The 25,829-nt window shown below is 40.3% G+C and overlaps 2 protein-coding genes, 1 long non-coding RNA gene and 1 pseudogene across 5 annotated transcripts; 2 read left to right on the forward strand and 2 right to left on the reverse strand.

Moving 5' to 3' along the window:
- Nucleotides 1-2,400: 2,400 nt before the first annotated feature.
- LOC133742201 (uncharacterized) lies at nt 2,401-4,460 on the reverse strand. Its single transcript, XR_009862417.1, has 6 exons — nt 3,927-4,460; nt 3,734-3,807; nt 3,429-3,520; nt 3,122-3,325; nt 2,724-2,816; nt 2,401-2,476 (listed from the first exon to the last, which is right to left on the reverse strand). It is a non-coding gene; the product is annotated as an uncharacterized LOC133742201 (long non-coding RNA).
- A 5,144-nt stretch (nt 4,461-9,604) lies between these two features.
- LOC133745217 (uncharacterized) lies at nt 9,605-18,090 on the forward strand. 2 transcript variants are annotated; one of them, XM_062173248.1, is made up of 5 exons: nt 9,605-9,796; nt 10,228-11,081; nt 11,226-11,283; nt 16,694-16,794; nt 17,694-18,090. In XM_062173248.1, the coding sequence occupies exons 1-5, from the start codon at nt 9,670-9,672 to the stop codon at nt 17,949-17,951; spliced, it is 1,398 nt and encodes a 465-aa protein (XP_062029232.1). In that variant the 5' UTR covers nt 9,605-9,669; the 3' UTR covers nt 17,952-18,090. The 2 variants fall into 2 exon arrangements, with proteins under 2 accessions (XP_062029232.1, XP_062029233.1); XM_062173249.1 differs by lacking the exons at nt 11,226-11,283; nt 16,694-16,794 and having other exon boundaries at nt 9,608-9,796.
- Nucleotides 18,091-19,252: 1,162 nt separating this feature from the next.
- LOC133743030 (uncharacterized) lies at nt 19,253-22,512 on the forward strand. 2 transcript variants are annotated; one of them, XM_062170768.1, is made up of 5 exons: nt 19,253-19,414; nt 19,837-20,680; nt 20,825-20,983; nt 21,740-21,997; nt 22,194-22,512. In XM_062170768.1, the coding sequence occupies exons 2-4, from the start codon at nt 19,844-19,846 to the stop codon at nt 21,995-21,997; spliced, it is 1,254 nt and encodes a 417-aa protein (XP_062026752.1). In that variant the 5' UTR covers nt 19,253-19,414; nt 19,837-19,843; the 3' UTR covers nt 22,194-22,512. The 2 variants fall into 2 exon arrangements, with proteins under 2 accessions (XP_062026752.1, XP_062026750.1); XM_062170766.1 differs by having other exon boundaries at nt 19,402-19,496.
- Nucleotides 22,366-25,479, reverse strand: LOC133743031 (protein DMR6-LIKE OXYGENASE 1-like; annotated as a pseudogene).
- Nucleotides 25,480-25,829: the final 350 nt, after the last annotated feature.

Raw genomic sequence — 25,829 nt, forward strand, 5'->3', positions numbered from 1 at the left:
ACCGGTATTGTAGGAGTAGGGGGGTCTTCAACTGAATCTGGCAACACTGAATCTGGCATTATCGACTGAGGTTGATCATCATTTCTTGTTGCTGGTGCTTTTGGTCGATCATCATTTGTTGTTGGCGTTTCAAGATCTCTTTGAGTTCTTTCTTGTACAACAATTCTTTCCTCTACAACAATTCCTGGTACTTCTAATGAAGAAGACTGCTCTTCTCCAGATGTGCTCTCCCCCTGAAGTGAAGTCTTCGGGAAAAAGAAAAACTCTTGCTCACAAAATGTTACATCCATGGTAACATACACCTTCCGGGTAGAGGGATTATAGCACCTATATCCTTTCTGGGTAGAACCATATCCCACAAAGACACACTTCTCACCACAAGCATTCAACTTCGTTATCTGATTACGAGGAATGTGTCTATAAGCCACACAACCAAAGATCTTGGGTGGAAGCGTATGGAGTGGTGGTAGGGTAAAGAACTGGCCAAGAGCTTCAAGTGGTGTTTTTGGACGTAGATGGTCATCCTCCAATAGTGCTTTAAGGGCTTGTGTGGGCAGGCGATTGAGGAGATAAATAGTGGTAAGGATGGCATCACCCCATAGATATTTTGGCATGTGGGCTCCTATGAGCATGGAACGGGCAACTTGAAGGATATGCTGGTTTTTTCGTTCTGCCACACCATTTTGTTGGGGAGTTTGGGGACATGTGGTTTGGTGGATAATGCCATGGTTGGTTAGGTACTGATGGAGGGCATGGTTTACATATTCACCACCATTATCTGAGCAGAAGACTTTGATGGGAGTTTGAAATTGGGTTTGAATCATTTTATGAAAGATTTGAAACACATAACAAACTTCGCTCTTTTGCTTTAACAAGAAAACCCAACACATTCTTGTACAATCATCCACAAATAACAGGAAATATTGCATACCAGAAGGAGTAGCTGGACAAGGTCCCCATACATCTGAGTGGATTAAGTCAAAGGGTCTAACACTGCGAGAATGACTGAGAGGATAGCTAGCACGGCGACTCTTTCCTTGGATGCATATTTCACATTGAAAATCAGACTCCTTGCAAGTTGTAAACAAGGTAGGAAGTAAACTCCTCAGGTAGCCAAATGAAGGATGACCCAATCTCTGGTGCCACAGCAATATGTTTTCTCTCTCTTTGCTTGTTGAAGTACTCTTCTGCACATGGTATACCTCACTAGCACGGAGATCACCAGCATCTGTCATTTCCATGTAGTACAATCCCCCCTTCTCAATACCACGACCGATAATTTCTCCTGTGAGGAAGTCCTGAAAGACGCAACACCAAGGATAAAAGATTACACAACAATACAATTGTTTAGTAATTTGACGCACAGACAACAAGTTATTTGACAAGGAGGGGACAACTAAAACTGTATCCATATTTATGGATGGTGTCAATGATACCGATCCAGCACCAGTGATAGGGAATGAGCCACCATTAGCATTAGTAACAACTGACCGGTGAGCGGGAGATGGTTTTTGGATGACACTACGATCATGAGTCATACGATCAGTTGTACCAGAGTCAATTATCCACATATTTTTCTAATTAAAGTCGGCCTCCATGAAAACCCGAAACAAAACAAATAAAAAAATTACTGGGGGGCAATAAAAAGATTACTGTGGGGCAATAAAATGTTTATTAGGGCAATAATAAACTTATTTGGGGGCAATAATAAAATTATTTATTTGGATAAACTTCCGAAAGCTTTCAAAATTAAAAACATCTTCATTTTTCACTAATTATTGATCCCCAATAAACTTGTTATTGAGGAGCAATAATATGTTTATTGGGGGGCAATAATATGATTACTGGGTATTATTGGGGGGTAATAAAATCAGACGCCGGAATCCGGTCACCGGTCCCGGGAGCCGGATTCGGGATTCCGGTCACCGGTCGCCGGAGTCCGCGGCCGGCCACTGGTCATCGGAGTCCGGCAAGGTCTCCTATCACTTCTCTCTCTAAGTGACAAAGAAAGAGAGAGCAAAATTGTCCCAAAAAAAAATAAAAAAGAATAAAAAAAAAATACTTAATTGGGTAATAGGGAAATAATCTCTTAAAGTGTTTGGGTAAGTGGGCAATCTCTTAGAGTGTTTGGGTAAGTGGGCAATTTTTAAGCTAAAATTGGGTAAATGATCATTTCCCCAAATTCAAATGGATGATAAGATTAAGCAAGATACTTAATTTAACCCTCCATAATCAGAAGGGCATATTAGATATATCAAAAGAATGAGAAAAACTATTAATTATAGACATATACTCTATATGGAAGGTTTGCTTATGTAGAGTGGGTGTAAATTGAAAGAAAAACATCTATGGGTTTTTCTCAATAGAAGCTTATATTTTTGGGTTTATATCTAATTTTCTATTAAAACATCAATTAGATCATATTATACACCTTTAGCGAGCAGAAGAGACATTCCCATCGTCTAAGATAGTCATCCTGTACACAAAAGTAGATGTCAAATAAGCAGAAAAGTGAGGTTCTGCATATCTGCAGCATTACAATGTAAGAGGTCTTGGGTCTGACTCCTCTTTGAGTAGCTAGATAGCAGATGCCAAAGCTAGCAGATGCTGGATCTTTTATTTGTTGCCCATTACAGGCAAATTAAAAGGTCCAGCATCACTACTACAGAGAATGCTCCAAAGAAAACGTAAATGACAAGAGTACATGTCTGCCCAACATCTACCTTCTTGATCCCAAATTTTGAGCAAATCCCACCCTGCTGAAATCCTATGTTGATGGTTTCCTGTTGCCTAACGTCTTGGAATATTTCTAACGCCTGAAATCAAAACATTGTTAAGTCAAATCAGAAAATTAATAACTTTGCTCTCACTTGAAATCAGTTCCACTGAAAAAGAAATGGCAGTATTACTAACTTAAGTCAAATTAAAGGTAGATAATTGAAACTGAGTGTTTAATAAGAAGTAAATACTCTAACAGATATATGTGACTGCCTCGTCCAACAACCAATATTATTTGTGTGCCGTAACAATAATTCACCGTATACCTATGCAACTATTACAAATCATTTGAACTTACTGAATAGTGCATTTTCTATTAGATAAGATGACAATAATAAAATACCTTAAATTTGTACCATATATGGCGGAACAAGACTTGTGGACAAGAGTTCAAGGAGATGCCTAGCCTTTTCAACCATACATCGATCCTCAAGCGATGGGGTTGTTGAGACATGCATGAAACAGTTGGCCAGATTCAGATCGCATGAAAGGGAGTAGGCATTTAAGGTTAGTTCAACCTCAGGCCATGCGGCTTTCAACTTTGTTGCTGAAAAAAACAATGGAGAGGCTTACAGCTAGGTGAACTTGAATCATTTATAGTAACACACATTATACTAAGAAAGAATCCTGAGAGCAAGAGAGCAAGGCACCTCGTTTTGTGGTGAGTTCAAGAATGCCATATTTGTTCAAAGCAGGACCAGGCATCTACTTGAGTGGTTGCTGAGAGAATGTGATGCGCAGCCTGACAATAATTAGAAAGACAACAATGTCACGCATGTCCTTCTTCGATTTTCTGAATTCTTTATTCTTTATTCAATTTCGACATAATCACTGATCGAGAATACTAGTGAAAATGCTGATATCATCCATTATTTGACGTAAACCACAAGATAGCTGCTCAATCTTTCAGAAATATTTGATTGAAAGCTTTATGTAAACTGATATCATATCATACCCGATCCAGTGTGGCTCTATAGCAAGGTTCGTAAGTCGATTTCATTTGCAGAAAAAAGTCCTCCAATTTAGAATCTGCACGCACAAAAGGATGAATTTCAAACTAGAATTTAAGAGAGAGACAAGTACGGGAGGCTGAGAACCCTAAATTGCTCGAGGGGCTTAATTTGTTGATAAATATTACAATTAATCACCTGGAATTCCATCGGGGATGGGATAAACACTCTCACAGTGGTCGTCGGCGTTTGATCCCTCACAATCTGATTTATCTACGTGCATATCGTCTTCTCTGGCTCCGCCGGAGGAGGACTACAGGCTAAACCGTGATACCCAGAGGACTCCATCTGTACGTTGTGGTTGTTGTTCGAATGGTTTCGAAACCCTAAGCAGATTATAAAATAATATATTGTTTTGGGCAAAGCCGACAAGTAGATATCGGAACTGGACAAGACTTTAATGAGTGGTGCTTTTAATAGAGATGAGGCGGTCGAGTTGATTTGTTCCTAACAAAAAAAATTTAGGGGAGCTACTGATACTATAGATGGGAGCATATAAACCTGAATTAATGTTAGTGACTTAGTGTTGGCATGGTTGTGGTATTATTTGACTTCATATGTCCCAAATCAACTCTGAATCGGATAATAGTGGAAGGAGATTCCAAACTGCTCATACATGGAACTGCAACTATTCCATGGCCACTGTAGATCTTAATTTGAGACATTAACGAGTTGGCTGCTAAATTTCAAGATATTATTTTCAGGCATATTTATAGATAAGCGAATTTAATTTGTAGCTGATCATTTAGCTTCTTTAGCCTATAACTTTCAACATCCAAGTTTGGTTTTATTGTCTGCCCCTATCTGTGTGCCCAGCGTTTCGTTTGGATCAGCTGGGAGGGGGTGTTACTCGTGGTTTTGCTTTTGCCTTGTAAATTTATTTTAATCATCAAAAGAAAAAATTAAAATCGACAAAGTTGCCTTATAAACGCATTTGAATTAGGCTAAAAGAAGTCGATGCAAAGAACTATAATATACGATGCTCTTGATTATCCCAACACAAAGAGGAAGAACAGAGGTAAAAGAAACAGCCAGAAAACCCGAGTGAACGGTAAAAATAGCCCCACCAGTTATAGGGGCTTTTTTGTTTCAGACCTAATCAAAAAGAAATCGAGGAGCGAAAAAGATCATGAATATGGCCAACCCCAAGGACCATAGCACGAAGTAAGAGAGCAAAAAGATTTTTAATTCAGTAGAAATAGGCGGCTTAGCAGGGAATTTATGACTTGGTAATAAGTCATCCAATTCTTCTCTGGTCACGGGCTTAGCCCGAGCCTTGATGGAGGCAATTAACCAAGTCGTCATATGTAGATGGAAGTCCATTAAGGATACAAGAAATTAACTCACGATCATCAACAGGAGACCCCGCCGCTTCAAGATCATCTGCTATTTGTGTAGCTGTTTTCAGGTATTCTTTCATTATCATGCGGCGCTTCTCCAGGGTTTGGAGGCTAGCCTTCAGCTCCAGTACACGAGTTGTTGCATTTTTGGCCAGTCGGTTTTCCAGTTCCAACCATAGAGCTCGTCCACTTGTGCAGTCTTTTGTGTGTCGTCGGAGTAGGCTCGCAGATAAACTGGCATTAATCCAAGTCAGGAATGCTTGGTCTCTCTTGATCCAGTTGGTGTAGGCAGGGTTTTCGGCTTCTTTGTTGTCTTCGATACTGGTCAAGAACTGCGGTGGACACTGCTCTCTTCCCTCGGCCAGATTTAACATGTCATAGGCTCTCAGGATTGGAATGAATAAGGATTTCCATAGTAAATAATTGTCCTCCGTCGGTTGGATTGGTATAGAGGTAGAAATTTGTAGAGGCGAAGCAATAGGAGGTTGAAAGGTTGATGATGATGACATGTTCGAGGCTTGAAGCTAGCTAGAGCTCCTCTTAAAAGTTTGCTACCCACTTCTGATGATATTGTTTGTTTCCATTAGGAACCATTTATAGTGATACTTTCATATACAAGTTTGTATACAATAAGGAATTAGTACTGCAATTTGAGTTAGTCAAGGGGTTTAGGTCTAGAAAACAATATCATGTTCTGGTATTATGAAAAAAAGTAGTTCTATTCTTGAAATATAATATATATATATGAATCCTATTTTTATACAAACTCAGGTCTCCACTCCCCCCCCCCCCCCCCCCCCACCCACACACACACACACACACTTGCATATCCAATATAATGAGCGACCACCTTTTTCTTATCTACTCTAACCTAGTTGAGTTATTCCTCTTCGTAAATAAATGATGATTCACTTACCAAAATAAGTTAATTAATCAACAAGTACAAACTTTTATTCATATCGAATATATTTTTTTTTCTTTCAGTTTCCTGATCGATCTGTACTATAGATTTCATTATTTGTTAGTAGAAAGACCCTCTCTTTCTGTTGATGGTGCTTTGTAATATCCAAATTAAATTCCGTGGATTTTTTAGAAATGATTTCACGATAGTGGGAGCGAGTACGAGGCTCGGAGAAGTTGTGGAATTAGTTCGAACGATTAATTTTCGAAAACGAACGTTATTTAGGGGCTCGCGAAAGTTGACTTTTTATACGTTCAAAATTTGGGAAAACTTCCTTCACGAAAGTTGTAGAGCTCGTCGACACGATCGCGTGCATATGCGGAACGCAAAATGAATTAGTTATGATTTTTTGAAAATGTTTCCAAATTAGTATAAAGCTTCCATTTTCGGAAATTTCCGAAAATATTTTCAGAATTTCCAAAAATGGAAGCTCGGAGCTGCAGCCCCTCCCCCGACCGGAAATCGCCTTCTATTTTCTTCCGGCTATTTCTTCCTCCTCCGGCCACCGATCCTCACCAAACTTCTTCCATTGGCTTCGTATGGTCCTTGCGCACCTGTCTGTGGCAGCCTTGCACGGCGGCACGGCCCCTAGCGGCGGCGGCGGCGGCCCGGTTTCGATTTAAGCTCGATTTTGGTCAACGCCGGTTTTCTCCTAGCTCCGGCCACCAAAACTTCCGATCATTGGCTCCATGAACTCCCCTCAACCTGCTGATCATCATACTAGGAGGATTGCACCTAGAGTGACCGGTTTCACGTTCGTCGGACCTCGGTAAGTTTTCAATCCGAAACGAAAATCTTTCGATCGGTATATCTCGAGCTGTAGTGCATCGTTTTGATTGATTCTTGAACAAGTGAGTTCTCCTTGATGTTCTTAACAACTCTCTAGAAGGGATCGAAGCCTGAAATTGAAGTTTTGACGTCGAAATCAAGCCTTGCCGAATTCTGCAAATTTCGCCGGATTCTGAAAATTTTCCGGCCACCTCGACTGTTTTAGGTAATTTCAACCACTTCCGGTCATTTTCAGCTTACATGATAGTTATGAAAGTTGTTAAGCATGATGAGAGGAAGAGGAGCAGCCCGGCCCCGACACCATTGGCGGTGGTTGGCGGCGGCTCTGCCCTAACTCCGGCGTCCCTTTTCCGGCCACCTCCGGGGGTTAAAAATATAGTTTCTGTGCATTTTTAGATTCTATATTTCAATACGATCATTTCGATATATTATACGCAATTTTTGGATATCGTATGATTAAGTTATGAATTTTTAAGTTTCGATCGATTTCGATAGTTAGATTTGTGATCTGTGAAGTTAGGACCGTCAGATGGACTTGTAGTTTTGATATGATGATCTTATGACTGTTCCAGTGGCTTTGTGTGGTCATGGGCGAAGATCCGACCGTTGGATCTTCGTATAAATGCAAAACAGTGATTAGGGAGGCGATTCGTGAGAATCCGTCCGTCGGATTTTCGTATAAATTTGTGAAGATGTTAGTAAGGACGATTCAGGAAGATCCGACCGTTGGATCTTCGTGATGATTTTTGGAGGGTGATCCTAAGGGCGATCCGTGAGGATCCGACCGTTGGATCATCATTTAATTTCGATCCGACCGTTGGATTGTCGTTTGAATATGTTTTTGAGTTATTGGCTAAGTTAAGGTCATGTGTGATTAGGTGATTGACGGTCTCCCTTGGGTGAGCGGTTTTGGTGTGTATTGTGTTGAATTGAAGACGCAGCGGGAATATCGAGGTGAGTAAAATCGCACATGGTTCATTTACGAACCGAAATTCAGTGATTGAATTCTATAGTGATTTTGTGAAAACTGTTTTAAGAAAATCAATATTTGTTTTAAATTATATGGACTTGATCGACTACGGTCCATAGGTAAGTAAAATGTATTTAAAGTATAAAAATGAATTTATCGATTTTTAAATGCATGTGAACTATAGTTGGTATTAGTGGTCATTCTTGTGTGGGTGACTACGTATATATATATTTACGTGGAATATATATTGGATGTGTGGTATTTGGTGAAGTGTGGAATTGATGCGATTGATTTACAATTCGAGCATTACTCTCTAGAAGATATAATTTATCTTATAGGTTGAGTTGAGTGTGATAAAGAGTAATTGAGTAAAGTGCTATAGTTGAGTCGTTGAGATGAGTTAAATGAGGAGTCGAGTGATTTGAGGCAAATATTTTCGTAAGGGTGAACCTTGGCCAAGGTGACACTCTACGATTCAGTTAGAGCTCTAGTCTGTCTGCCTTTGTACTGCTTGGGGGATAACCTTGAGTTATCGTATGCCCTTGAGTACACTATACTGCTAGGGGGATAACCTTGAGTTATCGTATGCCCTTGAGTACATCATACTGCTTGGGGGATAAACGAGTTATCATATGCCCTTGGGTATGACATACTGAATGGGGTGATTAATATAATTAATCATAAGCCTGTAAGTATAATATACTGCATGGGATGATTTATATAAATAAATCATAAGCCTGTGAGTATATATTGAGTAAGAAGTTGTTTGTTTTTGAGTAGTCATTGTGAGATGTGAGTTTATTGATGCTTGAAGTGACGTTGTACACTTCAATTATGATGCAAAGAAAATACTTGAGTTGAATTTATGCTTGAGTTGATTTGGTTACTTTAAATCGTGCAATCCTTTCATTTACTCATACGAGCTTTGCAAAAAGCTTACCGGGTTTGTATTGTTGCAATCCCGGTACACTATTCAAACGGTGTAGCGGGTAATCCTACAGGTCAGGAAAATCAGGAAGGTGATCGAGCTGCGTAGAGTAGCTGCATTTGTGTGAATCTGACTTTCTTTTGTGAGGTGTGTTATGCTCATTGAGCTACATTTATATTTGGAGAGAGTGTGCTGTAATCAATAAACTCCTTGAGGATTTGGTTATGTAATATTGGGTGGTGTGAGGTGTGTTTGTTCTGAAAAAAAAAATTTCAGAACGTTATTGTAATAATTATTATTCATGTTTCGGATTTGAATTTGTTATTCAAAATTCGGGGCGTGACATGCTTGCTCCCTCTATTGATCTTTACATTTATTTGTCTATTAAGATTGACACAAAGTGCTAAAAATTTCCCGAATTGCTGAGGCTCAGCTTTCTGTTTAATTGCTGTTTTCCACCTTACGCTTCAATGCTGCAATTTTTTCATTTTGTAAAAACACCGTTGTTTTCAGAATCCAATTGAAAAAGTTAAACATGGTGGAAAACTGAAATTACTTGGCAAATCTTCATTAGGCAAAAAAGTCAGTATTATCTCCCATAGTTAATTTTGATGCAATGCATCATGGCTGAGGCCACATATTTAACCTTCAATTAAATCTTTTTTATCTGATACGTCTATGATCAGATTCTGACTAGGTACACTGTGTGAGTGAAAATATATCTTATTATTAACCCACTAATCCATTATTAGCCTCCATGGCTTCTTCCCATGCTTAGACGACACGCCGTAGATATTTCCAAACGTCATCACTTTCGTTATCTGTCTCACTCTCATCAGTTCCTTTCCATTTTTGCTTGAGCAATTCCTCAAAAGATTCGATCTTCCATTATAATGGTCCTCATTAGAAGAGCTCCATATAATGGAAGATTGAATCTTTTGATTAATACCCAAAAGATGAAAATTTTGACTCTAGCTATCATCGTACCCACTTCTCTCTTGCTCTGGATGAGGCACCTGGGTATGCTCTTGGCTTTTCAGCCTCCTTTATTTTGTTCATGGTTTTGGTTGGTTGGTTTGGTTTTACTTACTGTGATCATGAGTATGATTTCGTTATTTTAGAGGACTGTTTATTGATTGTTATGTACCCTTTTGCACAAAACCTGAGTAGCAATCCTATAACTTGTTTATTATTTTTTTTAAATTTTTTAATTTTTTTTAGTTCATTGGTTTCTATACAAACCCATTTATAGTATCTGAAGAGCAATCCGATAACTGTTTTTATAGTTTACTGATTTCTACATAGCCTATTTGCAACATCTGAATGGCACTCTTTTAACTGTTATGATTGAGGCATGCAGAAATTACATGTCAATAATTCTAGTTAGAAAGTATGAAAGATACCAACTTTGCTTGTGATATGGGTTTAGAGCTTTATCTTGATATTGGCAGAAAGAAAATGGCACCTTCTTGTCATAAGTTTGGTACTTCTGTTAGCTGTGCTAGTGCTGGGGTTAAGCTTACCATGTTCAGATGCTATTCAGATGAATAAGGTTAAGACCAGGACTAGCGTTTATGTCTCCCCTAAGTTTGTGTTGGAACCAGGGTCAGTTGCAGACAAGTATTTCTATAACATTCACTTTCCAAGAGGTCATATTGCTATGAAGTATTTCAATGCTGAAGTGATCGATGAACAAGGGAATCCTATTCCTCTTCATGAGACTTATCTGCATCATTGGGTTATTGAAAGATATTACGCCCAGGCAAGTTATGTGGAACCAGAGCTGAATGGTTTCGAGGATATTAAAGATCCGGATTTTAAGATTGTGAGAAATAGTGGATTGTGCCAGAATAATGTTCTTGGTCAGTACTATGGACTCGGGTCAGAAACTAGAAAGACAGATACACATGTACTGGATCCTTTTGGAATAGAGATTGGCAACCCTGCAGAGATTCCTGCTGGATATGAGGAGAGATGGATGCTCAATGTTCATGCTATTGATACTCGGGGCGCAGAGGATAGGTTGGGATGCACTGAATGCAGGTGTGATCTGTATAATGTAACAAAAGATGGACGAGGTCAGCCGTTGAGGCCAGGGTACACGGGGGGTTTGCACTGCTGTTATGATGGTACACGGTGCAGCGTCAAACAAGGCTATAATGGTGTCAAGAGAAGCCTCTACTTGAGATACACTGTGAAGTGGGTTGATTGGTCTGATTCTATTGTGCCTGTCAAGATTTATATCTTTGATGTCACTGATAGAACGGATCATTCAGGAGGACTGTCTCTTCAACATGATTGCCAGGTAAGTGAAATCAACTCATTGCATAACAAGTTGTAATATTGCTCTCTATAGTGTTGATAGTTTATCACTATTCTGCCTGCTCTATTTTTCTTTTAATTAATTTAATTCCTTTAATGCTAAACTGTCTGGCTTTTTATTGTACAGATCGAATATGTTGTTGAGTCTTGCAGTACTGTTGATATGGTAAATGATCAATGCTTTGACAATTGTTTCTACTGAAGAATACGGAACGGGACTAAGTGTGGATCATGATGGGGAGAGAGAGATAGAGAGACACAAGCATGTATAGTGGTTCACCTTGCCCTTGAGGCAAGGCTACGTCCACTTAGATATTTCTACTATGAGTGAGACCAAGTAGCCTTTGTTGTGATACAAGTGTGGGGATCATGGATCCATCCTATCTAAGAAGGGGAGGACTTCCCTTTATAGCTAAGGGAAGTCCCACTCTATTTACATATCCTCGATGTGGGACAATAACACATATATTGCTTCTCTTGAAGCCTCTTGGAGAGCATGGGAGGGTGGCCTCCTGACTAGATACCGGCCGACCTCCACCATGGCAACGTAGCTCGGGTGTCGGCCTACCGGATGCATGCCATAGGCGGGGCTAGCCATGCCGCGGGGCCCACCTATGAGGTCGTTGATTATGCTTGGCGGTATGTAATATAAGTGATATCAACAAGTCCCACAAGTCCCCGAGTAAGAGGCGCTTCTTGGTTGGGGAGTTTAAATGTGATGCCGCCAAGTATGAGTGATGACCTCGTTGAACGCTATACCCATACCAGTCCCCCAACTCCGTAAGTAAGAAGGGACTCTACGGGTATGTTGGTGCCACGGGGCCCTCATCACGCTAGTACCTGCAAATAAGATAAGAGTGTACAAAATACATATTGATTGCGCTAGGGCAATCTAAGTGACATTTGAGTCAAATGCATCGAGGTGCATGAATGTTTATGTGAGATGCATGTTACACAATGTGTGTATGCACATATTATGTAATGTTTGACATACGACGTATAAGTCGAAAATGTATGTGATTGTGATAGCATACAAAGTGCATATGATGCAAAAATGTGTGATGAACACGATGACACATAATGATATGTAATGTTGTATGCACGTGATACATATGTGTTAGGATCGGGAGTGTTGTTACTCGCCGAGTCCCCCAAGTCACGTAGTAAAACAAGAATTTGGATTTAGGCTATGGTAGACGAAGCCGGTAAGGCTAAGAATGAAGCTCCGGTACCGAAGTAACCATTGACAATACTAGCGAGATTGGCGTGACCATGATAGTCCCCCAAGTATAGGTTAGAGGAAGGATCTCTAACTTACGTAACCCGAACATATAAGCCATAACCTGATTGTTTGGCTCATGTGTAACGGGAACGTAAGAGATGAGCTCGCTCATGTTGAGTGGGTGTGAGTTTTGTCCTATGGTCTTATTAATGGGATGTAAAAGAAATTTAATTGTTGCGATCAACAATAGGTGAAAAATTTCAATATTTCCATTAATAGACCATAACACGAAAGTATGAGCGTGAAGCTCAATGATAGTCCCGGTCGGGTACTACCTCCACGTGTGATAAGTGGTATGAATAAGTCCCCCAAGTATAGAGAATGCTCGGGAGGTGAGGGCTTGAGCCTATGGTTCCCGATGGGGTAGAATGAGGATTTGGGTCTCTGATACCCGGAAGGGTAGATTGAGGACTTGAGCCTTTGATACCCGGAAGGGTAGAATGAGGACTTGGGCCTCTGATACCCGGAAGGGTAGAATGAGGATTTGAGCCTCTGATACCCGGAAGGGTAGATTGAGGACTTGGGCCTCTGATACCCGGAAGGGTAGAATGAGGATTTGATGCCTCTAGTACCCGATAGGGTAGCATGAGGGCTTGGTGCCTCTAGTACCCGATAGGGTAGCATGAGGGCTTGGTGCCTCTAGTACCCGATAGGGTAGCATGAGGGCTTGATGCCTCTAGTACCCGAAAGGGTAGCATGAGGGCTTGATGCCTCTCGTACCCGATGGGGTAGCATGAGGGCTTGATGCCTCTCGTACCCGATAGGGTAGCATGAGGGCTTGAACAGCGTGGCCCGGTGGAGTCACGTGAGGACTTGAGCCTCCTTAACCCAATGGGGTTGAATGAGGGCCGGTAGGCCTCCTTTACCCGGTGGCGTGGCCCCGGGTAGAATGATGTAACCCCTTTGGGGTAACAGGTGGCCCTGGGCCCCGGTACCCGGTGGCATGGCCCCGGGTAGAATTATGGCTTTGAGCATCGTAACCCCGTTGGGGTGTCCGGTGGCTTTGGCTTTCGGTACCCTGTGGCGTGGCCCCGGGTAGAATGACGATATTAGCCTCGCATGATAGGGGGAGATTTATACAAGCATTTGACCTTGACTTACCCCCTTGAGGGTACCTCGCTCGGGGCGAGGATGTTAAGTGCCGTATTTGACACTAATTTAGTGCCATATGTATATATGTAGCAATTTTAATTGATAGTCAATTAAATTAACGTTTGACATTAATACATAGGCACAATAGATATGATATCGAAAATTAATGCATATCGTAGGCATGCTTAGATTATAGAAACCGTTATTTGAAGCATGTGAATAATTGCATTAGCTCAAATTTAAAAGTGTAAATGAGAACTTATCTTTTGCCGATTGGGGAGGTTGAAAATTGGGATTGACCCGAGTACTACATCATGTTGGAGTTGTTCAAGCATAACGCTCCTTGTAACCGACTAATGGTTGATAGAGTGCTTGGCCTTGTAATCTTGTATGCACAAGAAAATGCCCGATTTAGAGTGATTTTGCTTCCTCCAAAGGGAAAACAGATTAAGTGATTAACAACTTATATAATTTAATTGATGAATCACATAGATTTTGTTTTATACTCTGATACGGTATGAGAGGTATAATGGCTATTGGGATCCACTCAGATAGCATGAAGGATTGAATTGCCCATGTAATTATGAAAATATATGATTAATCTTACGTGATAAGATTAAATGATTAAATGAGGATGCTAAAAAGAAATTAGGAATTGATTGTATAACAATGATCATGGTTGGTGCATGACAAGCATGGCAATAGTAATCATGGGTAGCCATGGTAGGTAATTTAGTAACAATTTTCAAAGTGAAACCTGAAGAAGTAAAATATAGAAATAAAGTGAAGGTGCTGAATTTGAATTTGTGTTTGTATAGTGTGGCCAGACCACATATGAATAAAGTGCAACAAATGTGTTTTGTAAGTACAGGCATGGTTGACACTTGACATGTATACTGGTTAGTGGCCATGTGTGAGTTTTGTGTCACATGATTAATCTTGCCAAACATGTGCCCTGAAGGTGGGAATCATGCATGAATTATAAAAGCATAAGTTCATGCAAAGCATAGTGCTTGAATTGATCACTGCATGCCATGGCCATACTATGTCTGTTCATATTGGTAAAAGATGCCACATGTTTATAGATATGTGAATTCAACTCTAATCCACTAGTGAGCTTGTAGTGCTGGCAGCCGCTGGAGCTAAGTTAGATATATATGTGAATATACTGCTGTTTGTGATGTGAATGGGTGCATGCATGCGACAATTGTTGATATTAAACAACTGAGGTGTTACTTAGATAGTATATTTGTGTGTCAAATATATATAATGCAGCCCATTGTAATGAGCATAACATGTGTGCGTGTCAACTTTGTGTTGGGCAAGTACATCTAGGCCCATGATGCTTATAAATTGTGAGATATAATTGAGAAAGTATATATCAAATACTTAGCTTCTCAGCTTCTTCTCGTACTGATTGCAGAGAGTAGGACCAGGGCGGATCAGGTTAAAAGGCAACGAGCTAGCTGGACTCAGATGGGGCTAGGAGCATCATTCTTGAGTTAAAGCGACAGAAATTGGAAAATCTCAACGAGTCTGCCGGTGAGTCTCGGAGAGTATGGGTGTACTGAGTAAATACATCTGTACATCTTCGCCTCTTTCCTTCCCTGTCTTTGTTTGAGAGAGTCCAGCATGGATCGACAGTGCTTTGGGCGGTACCGATACCGAGAGGCGTGAGGTTGCAATACCGAGAAATGTTGAAGTTGTCCCGATGAAGGCTGCAAGATGGAAAGAGTTTTTTTTTTTTTTTTTTTTTTTTTTTTTTTTTTTTTTGGAATCGGTATCGGTGAGGCAGCAGGTACCGGTGAGGTTAGCTGGTACCGGTGATGCAGCAGGTACTGTAGAGGTTCTTGTTACCGAGAAGTTGGGATTTTTCTTGGGTTTGAAACGGTTGCCGGATGAAGTCACCGGTTGCGGGACCAAGCTCTTGGCGGTACCAAAAGAGATCTTAGTAGCTTAGAGCAGATTATCTCCTCCCTTCAAGCCCGGACGAGTGTCTATGAGTCTCGGAGAATAGAGTTGGTGACGGACTAGCAGGTGGGTTCGCTAGCCGGTACTGATGATGGTAATCATGGCAGAGTACCGGTGGATGCAGGGGGTACCGGTAGGAAGCATGCTTTGGATATGCGGAGCTAAGAACTTCTCAAATGTTGGGGCCTAGTGTCGGTGCTCGATGAGTCACCAAGATGTCGGTCTGAGCAGAGTACCGGCCGGAATGAGCCTCCACTGACCCGAAGCCAGATTTGAATCGATATGAGGAACAACTTCAGTCTGGCACCGAGAGTTGCACCAATTGAGTCGCTGGGCCTAATTACCGGGAGCTGCTGAGATAAGTTACCGGAAGGACAAATTTGATGAAGATACCGGAATGGTTACCGGAGAGGAGGTACGGGGTTGGTCACCGGGAGGAAGTGGAGGAAGTGATATTGCAGCCGGGATGCTGATGATCTCCTGGAGGATTAGATTTGGCAAAAATAAAGTCCCGGGAAGAATAAGGTCCCGGGGGGAGGGGGTTTGGGATCATGAGTGCCAAAATAAGATTTGGCCAATGAGTTGAGTGTGCGGGGTGTGCACGTACCCGCTGGCTCATGAGAGTACCGGAGAAGAGTGAGGCTTGTGAGTGGGGTTGAGGGTACGGGGATATGCAAGTACCCATGTACTTGGAAGCTCATGTACCTGTACATGACCCTTACCAAAGGTCAAAGGTTCATACCCAAACTCCTATGGGCCCCTCCTTCTAGCGCCAATGTTTCTACTGAAGAATACGGAACGGGACTAAGTGTGGATCATGATGGGGAGAGAGAGATAGAGAGACACAAGCATGTATAGTGGTTCACCTTGCCCTTGAGGCAAGGCTACGTCCACTTAGATATTTCTACTATGAGTGAGACCAAGTAGCCTTTGTTGTGATACAAGTGTGGGGATCATGGATCCATCCTATCTAAGAAGGGGAGGACTTCCCTTTATAGCTAAGGGAAGTCCCACTCTATTTACATATCCTCGATGTGGGACAATAACACATATATTGCTTCTCTTGAAGCCTCTTGGAGAGCATGGGAGGGTGGCCTCCTGACTAGATACCGGCCGACCTCCACCATGGCAACGTAGCTCGGGTGTCGGCCTACCGGATGCATGCCATAGGCGGGGCTAGCCATGCCGCGGGGCCCACCTATGAGGTCGTTGATTATGCTTGGCGGTATGTAATATAAGTGATATCAACAACAATCAAAGGGCAATGATTACTATGCCAACTGGTGGTTATATCGTATATGGTGTAGCCCATCAGCACACTGGGGGGCGCGGCTCAACTCTATATGGAGAGGTGCTTTTCTTCTACTCATAGTAATCTTGTTTATGCTAGGCCGTGTAGTAGTTTCTCGCTGGTATATGCTGGAACTCAATTACAAGAATCTCATCCATTTCGTCCACTTATTGTGCATATATCTGAAATGGTCAACTCTTGCAAGTGCAGAGTAGTTCACATGTCTTAGTTTCTGTAGAGTCTTTCTAAAACATCAAGTATATTACAGTTTGGCTGACATCTATATTTAGTTTGGTAACTGAAAAACTATAAAGACTTTCATGACAGGATCATTATGGAATCCTAATTATTTGATAAGTTGATTAAGATGTCTATGGCATCGCTCGCTTCAAGATACCGAGGGGCAGCCACCCATATCATCACTTGGGATTGCCGAGGCCGCTTAGTTAAAGACCTTTCGTTAGGAACCTAATCTCTTGTAGTCTCTAATTGCTTGTTAGCCATGGCTACAGATACTGCTGTGTATACCGGACCCATTGATTATTGTACTGCTTGGGGATTTATAAAGGAGTCTAATTACTAATAAATTATTATTAGCTTGGAGCTATTTGGAACATTTAGCACTTACTGTCTCATCTAAAATGCTGGTGTATATGCTTCTATTGGCTAGAAAAAGTTCAATCCTGTTTGTGTATTGGCTTGCTCATTTAAGAACAAAAGTTTTTGATACCAGACCGTTGCAAGTCTTTGCTATTCATCTGGTATTTAGGTACAAGCTTTAAGCACTGCATCTTGATCACATCCTACAGTAACAGTAATTAAGAATTTACATGGCATCTCAGTATGAATTGGACTGTTTCTTGCCTCTCAATCTGTTTGGCCTTTACAGGAAAAGATTTTGTTTATGTCTTGTATTGTTTATAACTGATCTGCTTGTTTGTGAATTGTTATGATGTTAGGACGGACGGGTTCTATGTTCATCAGTACCAATATATGGGCAAAGCGAGGAAGTAGGAGACGAGGCTGGTTACATTGTAGGAATGTCAACTTGCTATCCACATCCGGGCTCTGTCAAAATAAAGGATGGGGAGACTCTGGTTGTGGGATCTAATTACAGCAGCTCGCGGCCGCATATCGGAGTCATGGGCCTCTTCTACATTTTGGTTGCAGAGCACTTGCCAAAGTCCTCCTTGCTTAGCTTGGACTCTTCACTTTGAGTAGGACACTGTTAAACATTAAGGCTACTGGATCCAAGTCTAGATGATTTGTTGAATATCAAATTTCATATTCTCCATCCTTATTTAAGCTAACCAATCTGGTAATCATATCAAATATAAAATTCCGCATTAAAACTTATGATAATAGATTCTGGATTCGAATTTCTTCCCAGGTTGTGATTGGAGTGTATAGATTTAGAAAGATGAAATGTGTCTCGGTATGTAGATTCTATTGTCACAACTCATTAATTCTGTAAAGCAACTCTTATTATTAACTGCAATGGAGTTTCAAGTAATTGAACGCGAAATGCAGAGGTCACTAATTGGCAAATACTACAACGTCACAACTATTCAAATACGCCACAACGCCAAGTTTCATCTCCGCTGCCTACCTCCTATATAAATGGTCTAATGAGAAGAACACAGGCTTCTATCTCTATCTCTCTATTATTCCCTACTTTCTAACGTTATGAAATTTCTTTTCTAATGCCTTAAAGATCATAAAACATAGTGTTACAACCATCCTCCTCTAAATATCCTTTAACATATAGCAACATTCCATATTCACGAGGGAAAATGGACCGTGTGCCTAAAGCACACACCTACGGATTCATTTGCTAGAGTCCAAATTTAAGTATGAACACAGACGGGTTGGTCTTTGATCCATAAATGAGGGGCAGGGCATGTCAAATCAAATTTAAAACCAGCCAAACACACCAAAATAACCAAACAATTTAGACTTTATCAACTAAATTGTCAATTACAATAAAGTCTAAAAAAATCATTTAATTTTTAAATTTGTGATACCTTTAAATATATTTGTGATGTGCGACACCATATTTAGAGGGTTAGAATTTGCGCGGTCACACCGTATTGAATTGAGGATAGGATAAATGTGCTTGTTGTCCACTTATCCGGTTATCCCTATAGCAAAGGCTCATTATTATTTGTTTTTAACTCAATCCATTTACTAGAATCCAACAACCAAAGCCATACTCTATATATATCTCTCTCTCTCTCTCTCCCCCTCTTAGAAACACGCCAAACACACGAAAGTGAAGAAACAAATAGTCCTTTTCAGAATCCAATTAAAAAAGTTAAACATAGTGGAAAATCAGAAATTACTTGGCAAATAAGTCAGTATTATCTACCTTTAGTTAATTTTTATGCAAATGCGTCATGGCTGAGGCTACTCTTTTTGATCTGATATGTGTATCCGAGTCTGACTCGGTTACATGAAATGGTGGGCCTCCCTGGCTTCTTCTCATGGTGACACGACACGCCTTAGATGTCTCCAAACGTCATCCCTTTCGTAATGGTTTTTTTTTTCCAAGAGATTGAACGGCTGCAGAATCTTGTACTGTTATATATCCGTTTGATTTGTACCCAAAAATCAAAACTTTGACTCTAGCTATCATCGAATTCCAGTACTTCTCTCTTGCTCTGGCTTCTGAGGCACTTTGGTATGCTCTGGCTTTTCAACCTCCTTCATGTTTGTTCATGGTGTTCGTTGGTTGGTTTGGTTTGGTTTAACTGTGATCATGAGTATGATTTTGTTATCTCAGAGGATTGTTTATTGACTCTTATACAACCCTTCTGCAAAATCTGAGTAGCAACTCTTTTGTAGTTTATTGATTTCTATACAACCCATTTGCAACATCTGAATAGCAATCCTATTACTGTTTTATAGTTTACTGATTTCTACGTAGCCTATTTGCAACATCTGAATAGTACTCCTTAACTGTTATGATTGAGGCATGCAGAAATTACATAACCCATGTCAATAATTTTACTTAGAAACTATAAAAGAAATCAACTTTGTGTGTGATTTGAAGTATAAAACTGGGGTCTTTGTTTAACTAGAGCTTTATCTTGATATTGGCAGAAACAAAATGGCACCTTCTTGTCAAAGTTTGGTTCTTTTGTTAGCTGTGCTAGTGCTGGGATTAAGCCTACCATGGTCAGATGCTATTCGGATCAATAAAGTTAAGACCAGGACTAGCGTTTATGTCTCCCCTAAGCTTGTGTTGGAACCAGGGTCAGTTGCAGACAAGTATTTCTATAACATTAACTTCCCAAAAGGTCATATTGCTATCAAGTATTTCAATGCTGAAGTGATCGATGAACAAGGGAATCCTATTCCTCTTCACGAGACTTATCTGCATCATTGGGTTCTTGGAAGATATTATGGCAGGACAAGTTATGTGGAACCAGAGCAGATTGGTTTCGATGATATTGACGAATCAGATTTTCAGTTCGTGAGAAACAGTGGTTTGTGCCAGAATAATGTTCTTGGACAGTACTATGGACTCGGGTCAGAAACACGAAAGACAGACACACATGTACCGGATCCTTTTGGAATAGAGATTGGCAACCCTGCAGAGATTCCTGCTGGATATGAGGAGAGATGGATGCTCAATGTTCATGCTATTGATACTCGGGGCGCAGAGGATAGGTTGGGATGCACTGAATGCAGGTGTGATTTGTATAATGTAACAAAAGATGGACGAGGCCAGCCGTTGAGGCCAGGGTACACAGGGGGTTTGCACTGCTGTTATGATGGTACACAGTGTAGCGTAAAACAAGGCTATAATGGTGTCAAGAGAAACCTCTACTTGAGATACACTGTGAAGTGGGTTGATTGGTCTGATTCTATTGTGCCTGTCAAGATTTATATCTTTGATGCCACTGATAGAACGGATCATTCCTCTCTTCAACATGATTGCCGGGTAAGTGAACTTAACTCATTGCATAGAAAGTTGTAATATTGGTCTCTGTAGGGTTGATGGTTTTATCACTATTCTGCCTGCTCTATTTCCTTTTAATGAATTTTATTCCCTTTATGCTAAACTGTATGCCTTTTTATTGTACAGGTCGAATATAATGTTGAGCCTTGCAGTACTGTTGATACGGTAAATGATCAGTGTTTTGACAATCAACGGGCAATCGTTACCATGCCAACTGGTGGTTATATCATCTATGGTGTAGCCCATCAGCACACTGGGGGGCGCGGTTCAACTCTATATCGAGAGGTGCTTTTCTTGTACTCACAGTAATCTTGTTTCTGCTAGGCCGTATTTTCTCGCTGGCATATGCTGGAACTCAATTACAATAATCTCGTCCAATACTCCAATTCATTCCCTCATCTTGTATATATATAAATTGTCAACTCTTGCAAGCGCATCGTAGTTCACATTTCCTAGTTTCTACAGAGTTTCTCTAAAACATCAAGTATATAACTGTTTGGCTGACATCTAAATGTAGTTTAGTAACTGAAAAACTTTAAATACTTTGATGACAGGATCATTCGGAATCCTAGTTATTTGATAACAGGTCTATCTTCTCTAATTACTTGTTAGCCTACATGGCTACAAATACTGCTGAGTATACCCAATCGTTGATTATTGTAATGCTCGGGGCTTTATAAGGAAGTCTAATTACTCATTATTAGCTTGGAGCTTTTTGGAACATTTATTACTAAATGTCTCCTCTTAAAAGTTGGTGTATGCTTCTATCGGCTAGAAAAAGTTCAATCCTGTTTGTGTATTGGCTTGCTCATTTAAGAACAAAAGTTTACAGACCGTTGCAAGTCTCTGCTATTCATCTGGTATCTAGGATTAAGCTTCGTTTAAGCCCTGCATATTGATCACATCCTACAGTAATGACTTCACACGGCATCTCAGTATAAATTGGACTGTTTCTTGTCTCTCAATCTGTTTGTCCTTTACAGGAAAGGGTTTTTCCTATGTAATGTCTGTAACTGATTTGCTTGTTTGTGATGATGTTAGGACGGACGGGTTGTGTGTTCATCAATACCAATTTATGGACAAAGCGAGGAAGTTGGAGATGAGGCTGGTTACATTGTAGGAATGTCCACTTGCTATCCACATCCGGGCTCTGTCAAAATAAAGGATGGGGAGACTCTTGTTGTGGGATCTAATTACAGCAGCTCGCAGCCGCACACAGGAGTCATGGGTCTCTTCTACATTTTGGTTGCAGAGCACCTGCCAAAGTCCTCCTTTTTTAGCTTGGACTCTTCGCTTTGAGTAAGATACTGTTAAACATTAAGGCTACTGAATCCAAGTCTAGATGATTAGTTGAATATTAAATTTCAGATTCTCAATCCTTCTTATTTAAGCTAACCAATCTCGTAGTCATATCAAATATAAAATTCGGCTTATAATAATAGATCATGTCTCCCATCAAATTTGTTTAGCGATGTGATGCTTTTTGTTCTTGCAGATTCGGGGGTGTTATCAGCTAAAGCTGCTAGTTTCTTTATCAACAGCATTGAGAAAGAAATTGGCAATGGCTCAAGATTGATGTTGGTCTGAACTTTTACGTACTAGTTATGTGATTAGAGCATCTTGAATCTACCTTTTCACTGGCACTGTGATATGTAGACGTTTTTGTAAACCAATGTACGCTCTCCTATATCAATAATTTCAGAGTATGGCATTGGCATCAAATAATTAAGTGTAGTCTCGCTCGATAGATTCTGAATTCGAATTTCTTCCTAGATTGTGATTGGAATATATAGATTTAGAAAGTTTGAAACGTGTGTCTCAGTTTGAAAATTCTCTAGTCACAACTCAATAGTTTTGTAAAGCAAACTACACTGATTATTTATAGTAATGGAGTTTCAAGTAATTATGATGCAAAATGCAGAGGCCATTAATTGGGCAAACACTAAAACGTCACTACTATTAAAGTATGCAGAACGTCAAGCCCTTTCTGGGGAAATTTTACGGTACATATGACATTCAACCAGTTTTACAGTATTATTACAAAATAAATTTCAACTAGTTGTTCCGTCTTTGCCTCCACAACAAGCAGTAAGGCAATTTATTCAATGCACAAGACTCTTGAACATGAAGCAATAACACCATCATCATCAACAGTGCTAGATTCGATTTTAAAGGGTTCAAGCACAGCTTCGGTTTTCCCCTGCTTCCTAGAGTAGTTGGCACGAAACTCTTCATATCGGAAGCCTTTATAGAGTTGGGGATTGCTTGCATTAATAAGAGCTGCTGCAGGTTCTATATAGCAGTCAGGGGAGGGTGTGATGAAAAATCCAAACGTCGTCCGAACAGTACTTGAATTTGTCACTACTTGATGTTCATCACACTTGAGCTTTCCATTACTAATGATCTGCATCACAAGAAGACCAAAAGTTTAGTGACAATTTGGTGTTTACGATTTTGAGCATAGAAACTGGTGATGTACATACCCGTAATTGATAGCCTATGTTAACCACCAGTCCATTTGAAATAGGTTCCACTCCAATCCATTCCCCATCCTTGAAAACTTGAAGGCCACTGACATCCCCTTAATGTAAAATTGTGATGAGCTGTGGGTCAGAGTGTTTAGTTATTCCTAGTGTCAAACTTGGGCCTGGACAAGGTGGATAGTTTATTAACAAAGACGTCAGTCTCTTTGCTAAGTTCATCACTGAAATTCTCTGATCCTGTCCCTGTCCCTAGTCCTTCACCGATCAACTTCAAAATATTCAAAGCCACTTCCTTCACGTCGATGAAACATTTGCTAACATGCTTTCTGAAATAACATAGATAAAGATTGCTGTAATTACAGATTGTATATCTAGTTACTCGATAATTTGACAACATGTATGTGATGTAGCAGCCCCTTATCGATATTTAATCGGTTTCCGAGGCCAAATTGGCATGAATTTCTCTAGAGGTTCACAAGGGTGTCGGATAAAATCGCGCCAAAGATGAATTTCCTCCCAATCATAATTAACACTGCTATGTACGAGCTTGCAGTCTTTGTTGGGGTCATCAGTAGATGCTTGCCCTCTTTTCCTCTAGAGGCAACTCAAAGAACTCCTTCAGCACATCCATTGTGTCATTCATCAAAGCTTCTGGTTTGCCATGGTTGATTACCTACACAATAATTTTTAAAATAACATACAGAATTGGATGATTATCATGATCATGATGATATAGGAGTAACTAAGTGAAAATTGCAGCTAATAGCAAGAAAAGCTAGAAATCTTGGCGACCAAGAAAAGAAAGAAAAGCCAGACAGACAATTAAATTGACCTGAAAGAATCCGAATTCTTGGCTAGCCTCAAGTATTTGCTGGATTATACGAGCTCGATCATGACCTTGTGATATATCCTATATCAATCATTGGAATGTCGGACCTTGAAGGAGCAATGCTAAATTTCCCTGGTCTTGCATCAGGTGGGAATATGCAAGTCTCAGGCAAGGGTTGAGCAGCACCGTACCAGTTTGGAACAAGCTTCTCCATTTTCTTTGCTTTGCTTCAACCTGATCACTCCTCACGATGAATGTTGAAGAGTGAAGTCAGTTCATATATAATACATTGGCCTTTGAATAGAGAAAAATATATTGATTTAATTATGATGGAGCAGTTTGTGGTAAAGGACGAAAGGGTCACCTTTACTCGATCACAGTGTTGGAGAAAGTTGGAAACACAATCATGCATGATGCTCCTATCATGGACCTCGATCACCAGTCACCACCACTCTTATCGTGCCACTCTATTCCTTCTTTTTATATGAATGTCTGTGTGTGTGTGTGTACCAACACTAGCACTACTCTGAACAGATTTTTGCAAATTCTCAGCAACAGCAGGAGAAGAAGTGCGAGAAACCTATACATATAATGTATATATAAATATAATTATATAATTATAAGCAGAAATTTGTGGGCAACTAAAACAGTAAAACCTATGTGATCTAAAGTAAGTACTCCAGCGGTCCAGCCGGTCTCTCTCCGTCTGTCTGAGCCATAACATATTCACTGTCCGTTTAGTAAGTTGTACGAAAAACTGAACTGAAAAATACACACAGTGCCCACGTACCTTGTTGATCCCATGTATAGTGCACAACCCATCTTCTCTGTGCCCAGTCTAGATGTACTCATGATGGTGCAACTTCAGTTTTGGCAAGATTTGAATGAATTTCCTACCCCGGTCAATAGTATCTGGATCCCGTGTCGTTTGAGTTGTCGAGACATAGACAGGTACAATGTGCTAAAATAGATAGTCTGTGTGCTTTTTCCATAGCCGATTCCATCGTTGGCCAAGAATGTTTCTACTTTGGTCAACATGGAATTTTCTCAAGGACTTCGACTTCTTCATTGGACTAACAAGGGCTAGACTTTCTAGTTTTCCATCTCCATGTGATCCACCTTTGAGTCCAATTTGAGGTGCTGCTCAACGGCGCTGTTCCCCATCGCCGTCGTAATTTTTGTTTCAGTTTGAAAACCTTGAATTTAACGCCTTTTTGCTTATCTACAATTTGTTGATCACTTGATCTAGTCTTAATGACTTGCCCATAATGCCCGGAACCCAATCTCTTACTCTATTGAGTTATTCCAAAAATTGATTTTAGGGTCCAGACTCCAGAGGCTGGCGGCATGGGGCATTGAGGCTACGTGCCCACTTGATAAGGGAAACAAAATTGTAGCCCTCATTAGTTAGAAAAAAAAAAAAGTCTGAAATTTATTCAAGAGGCTATTTTAGCTCATTAAAATTAGAGATGGTCCGAGGCCACTTTTATAATTCACATCAATAACTAAGTAGACTCTAGTTTAGTAGTAAGAAAAAATCGAATCAAAGTATAAATGTAACGACTACCTCTAATACAATATCCGACCATTTTCAACCATAAAACTTTTTCATCGGAAGTCAGCAAATTAGAGTACAATTGTCTGGTTATTTCTACTAAATTATTTCTTAAAATCACTCGATACATGGTACAAAAAATTCAATGTCTTCCTATAAAATGTTGCATCAACATTTATACATAATATGGTGGATATTATCTACACTTGAAGGAAAACCCTAAACCTTACATTTTGGGGGTCCAAACTGCAAAGTGAACCATCA

Source organism: Rosa rugosa, chromosome 4 (genome assembly GCF_958449725.1).
Source record: "Rosa rugosa chromosome 4, drRosRugo1.1, whole genome shotgun sequence".
In the NCBI taxonomy this organism is placed as follows: domain Eukaryota; kingdom Viridiplantae; phylum Streptophyta; class Magnoliopsida; order Rosales; family Rosaceae; genus Rosa; species Rosa rugosa.

Coding starts and splice junctions, on each gene's coding strand:
- LOC133743030 (XM_062170766.1), top strand. CDS start 19,417: ATGCTCTGGCTTTTCAACCTCCTTCATGTTTGTTCATGGTGTTCGTTG. Junction 19,497..19,836: donor TGGTTTAACTGTGATCATGA/GTATGATTTTGT, acceptor TGATATTGGCAG/AAACAAAATGGCACCTTCTT. Junction 20,681..20,824: donor CTCTTCAACATGATTGCCGG/GTAAGTGAACTT, acceptor TTTATTGTACAG/GTCGAATATAATGTTGAGCC.
- LOC133745217 (XM_062173248.1), top strand. CDS start 9,670: ATGGTCCTCATTAGAAGAGCTCCATATAATGGAAGATTGAATCTTTTG. Junction 11,082..11,225: donor CTCTTCAACATGATTGCCAG/GTAAGTGAAATC, acceptor TTTATTGTACAG/ATCGAATATGTTGTTGAGTC. Junction 11,284..16,693: donor GGTAAATGATCAATGCTTTG/ACAATTGTTTCT, acceptor GTGATATCAACA/ACAATCAAAGGGCAATGATT.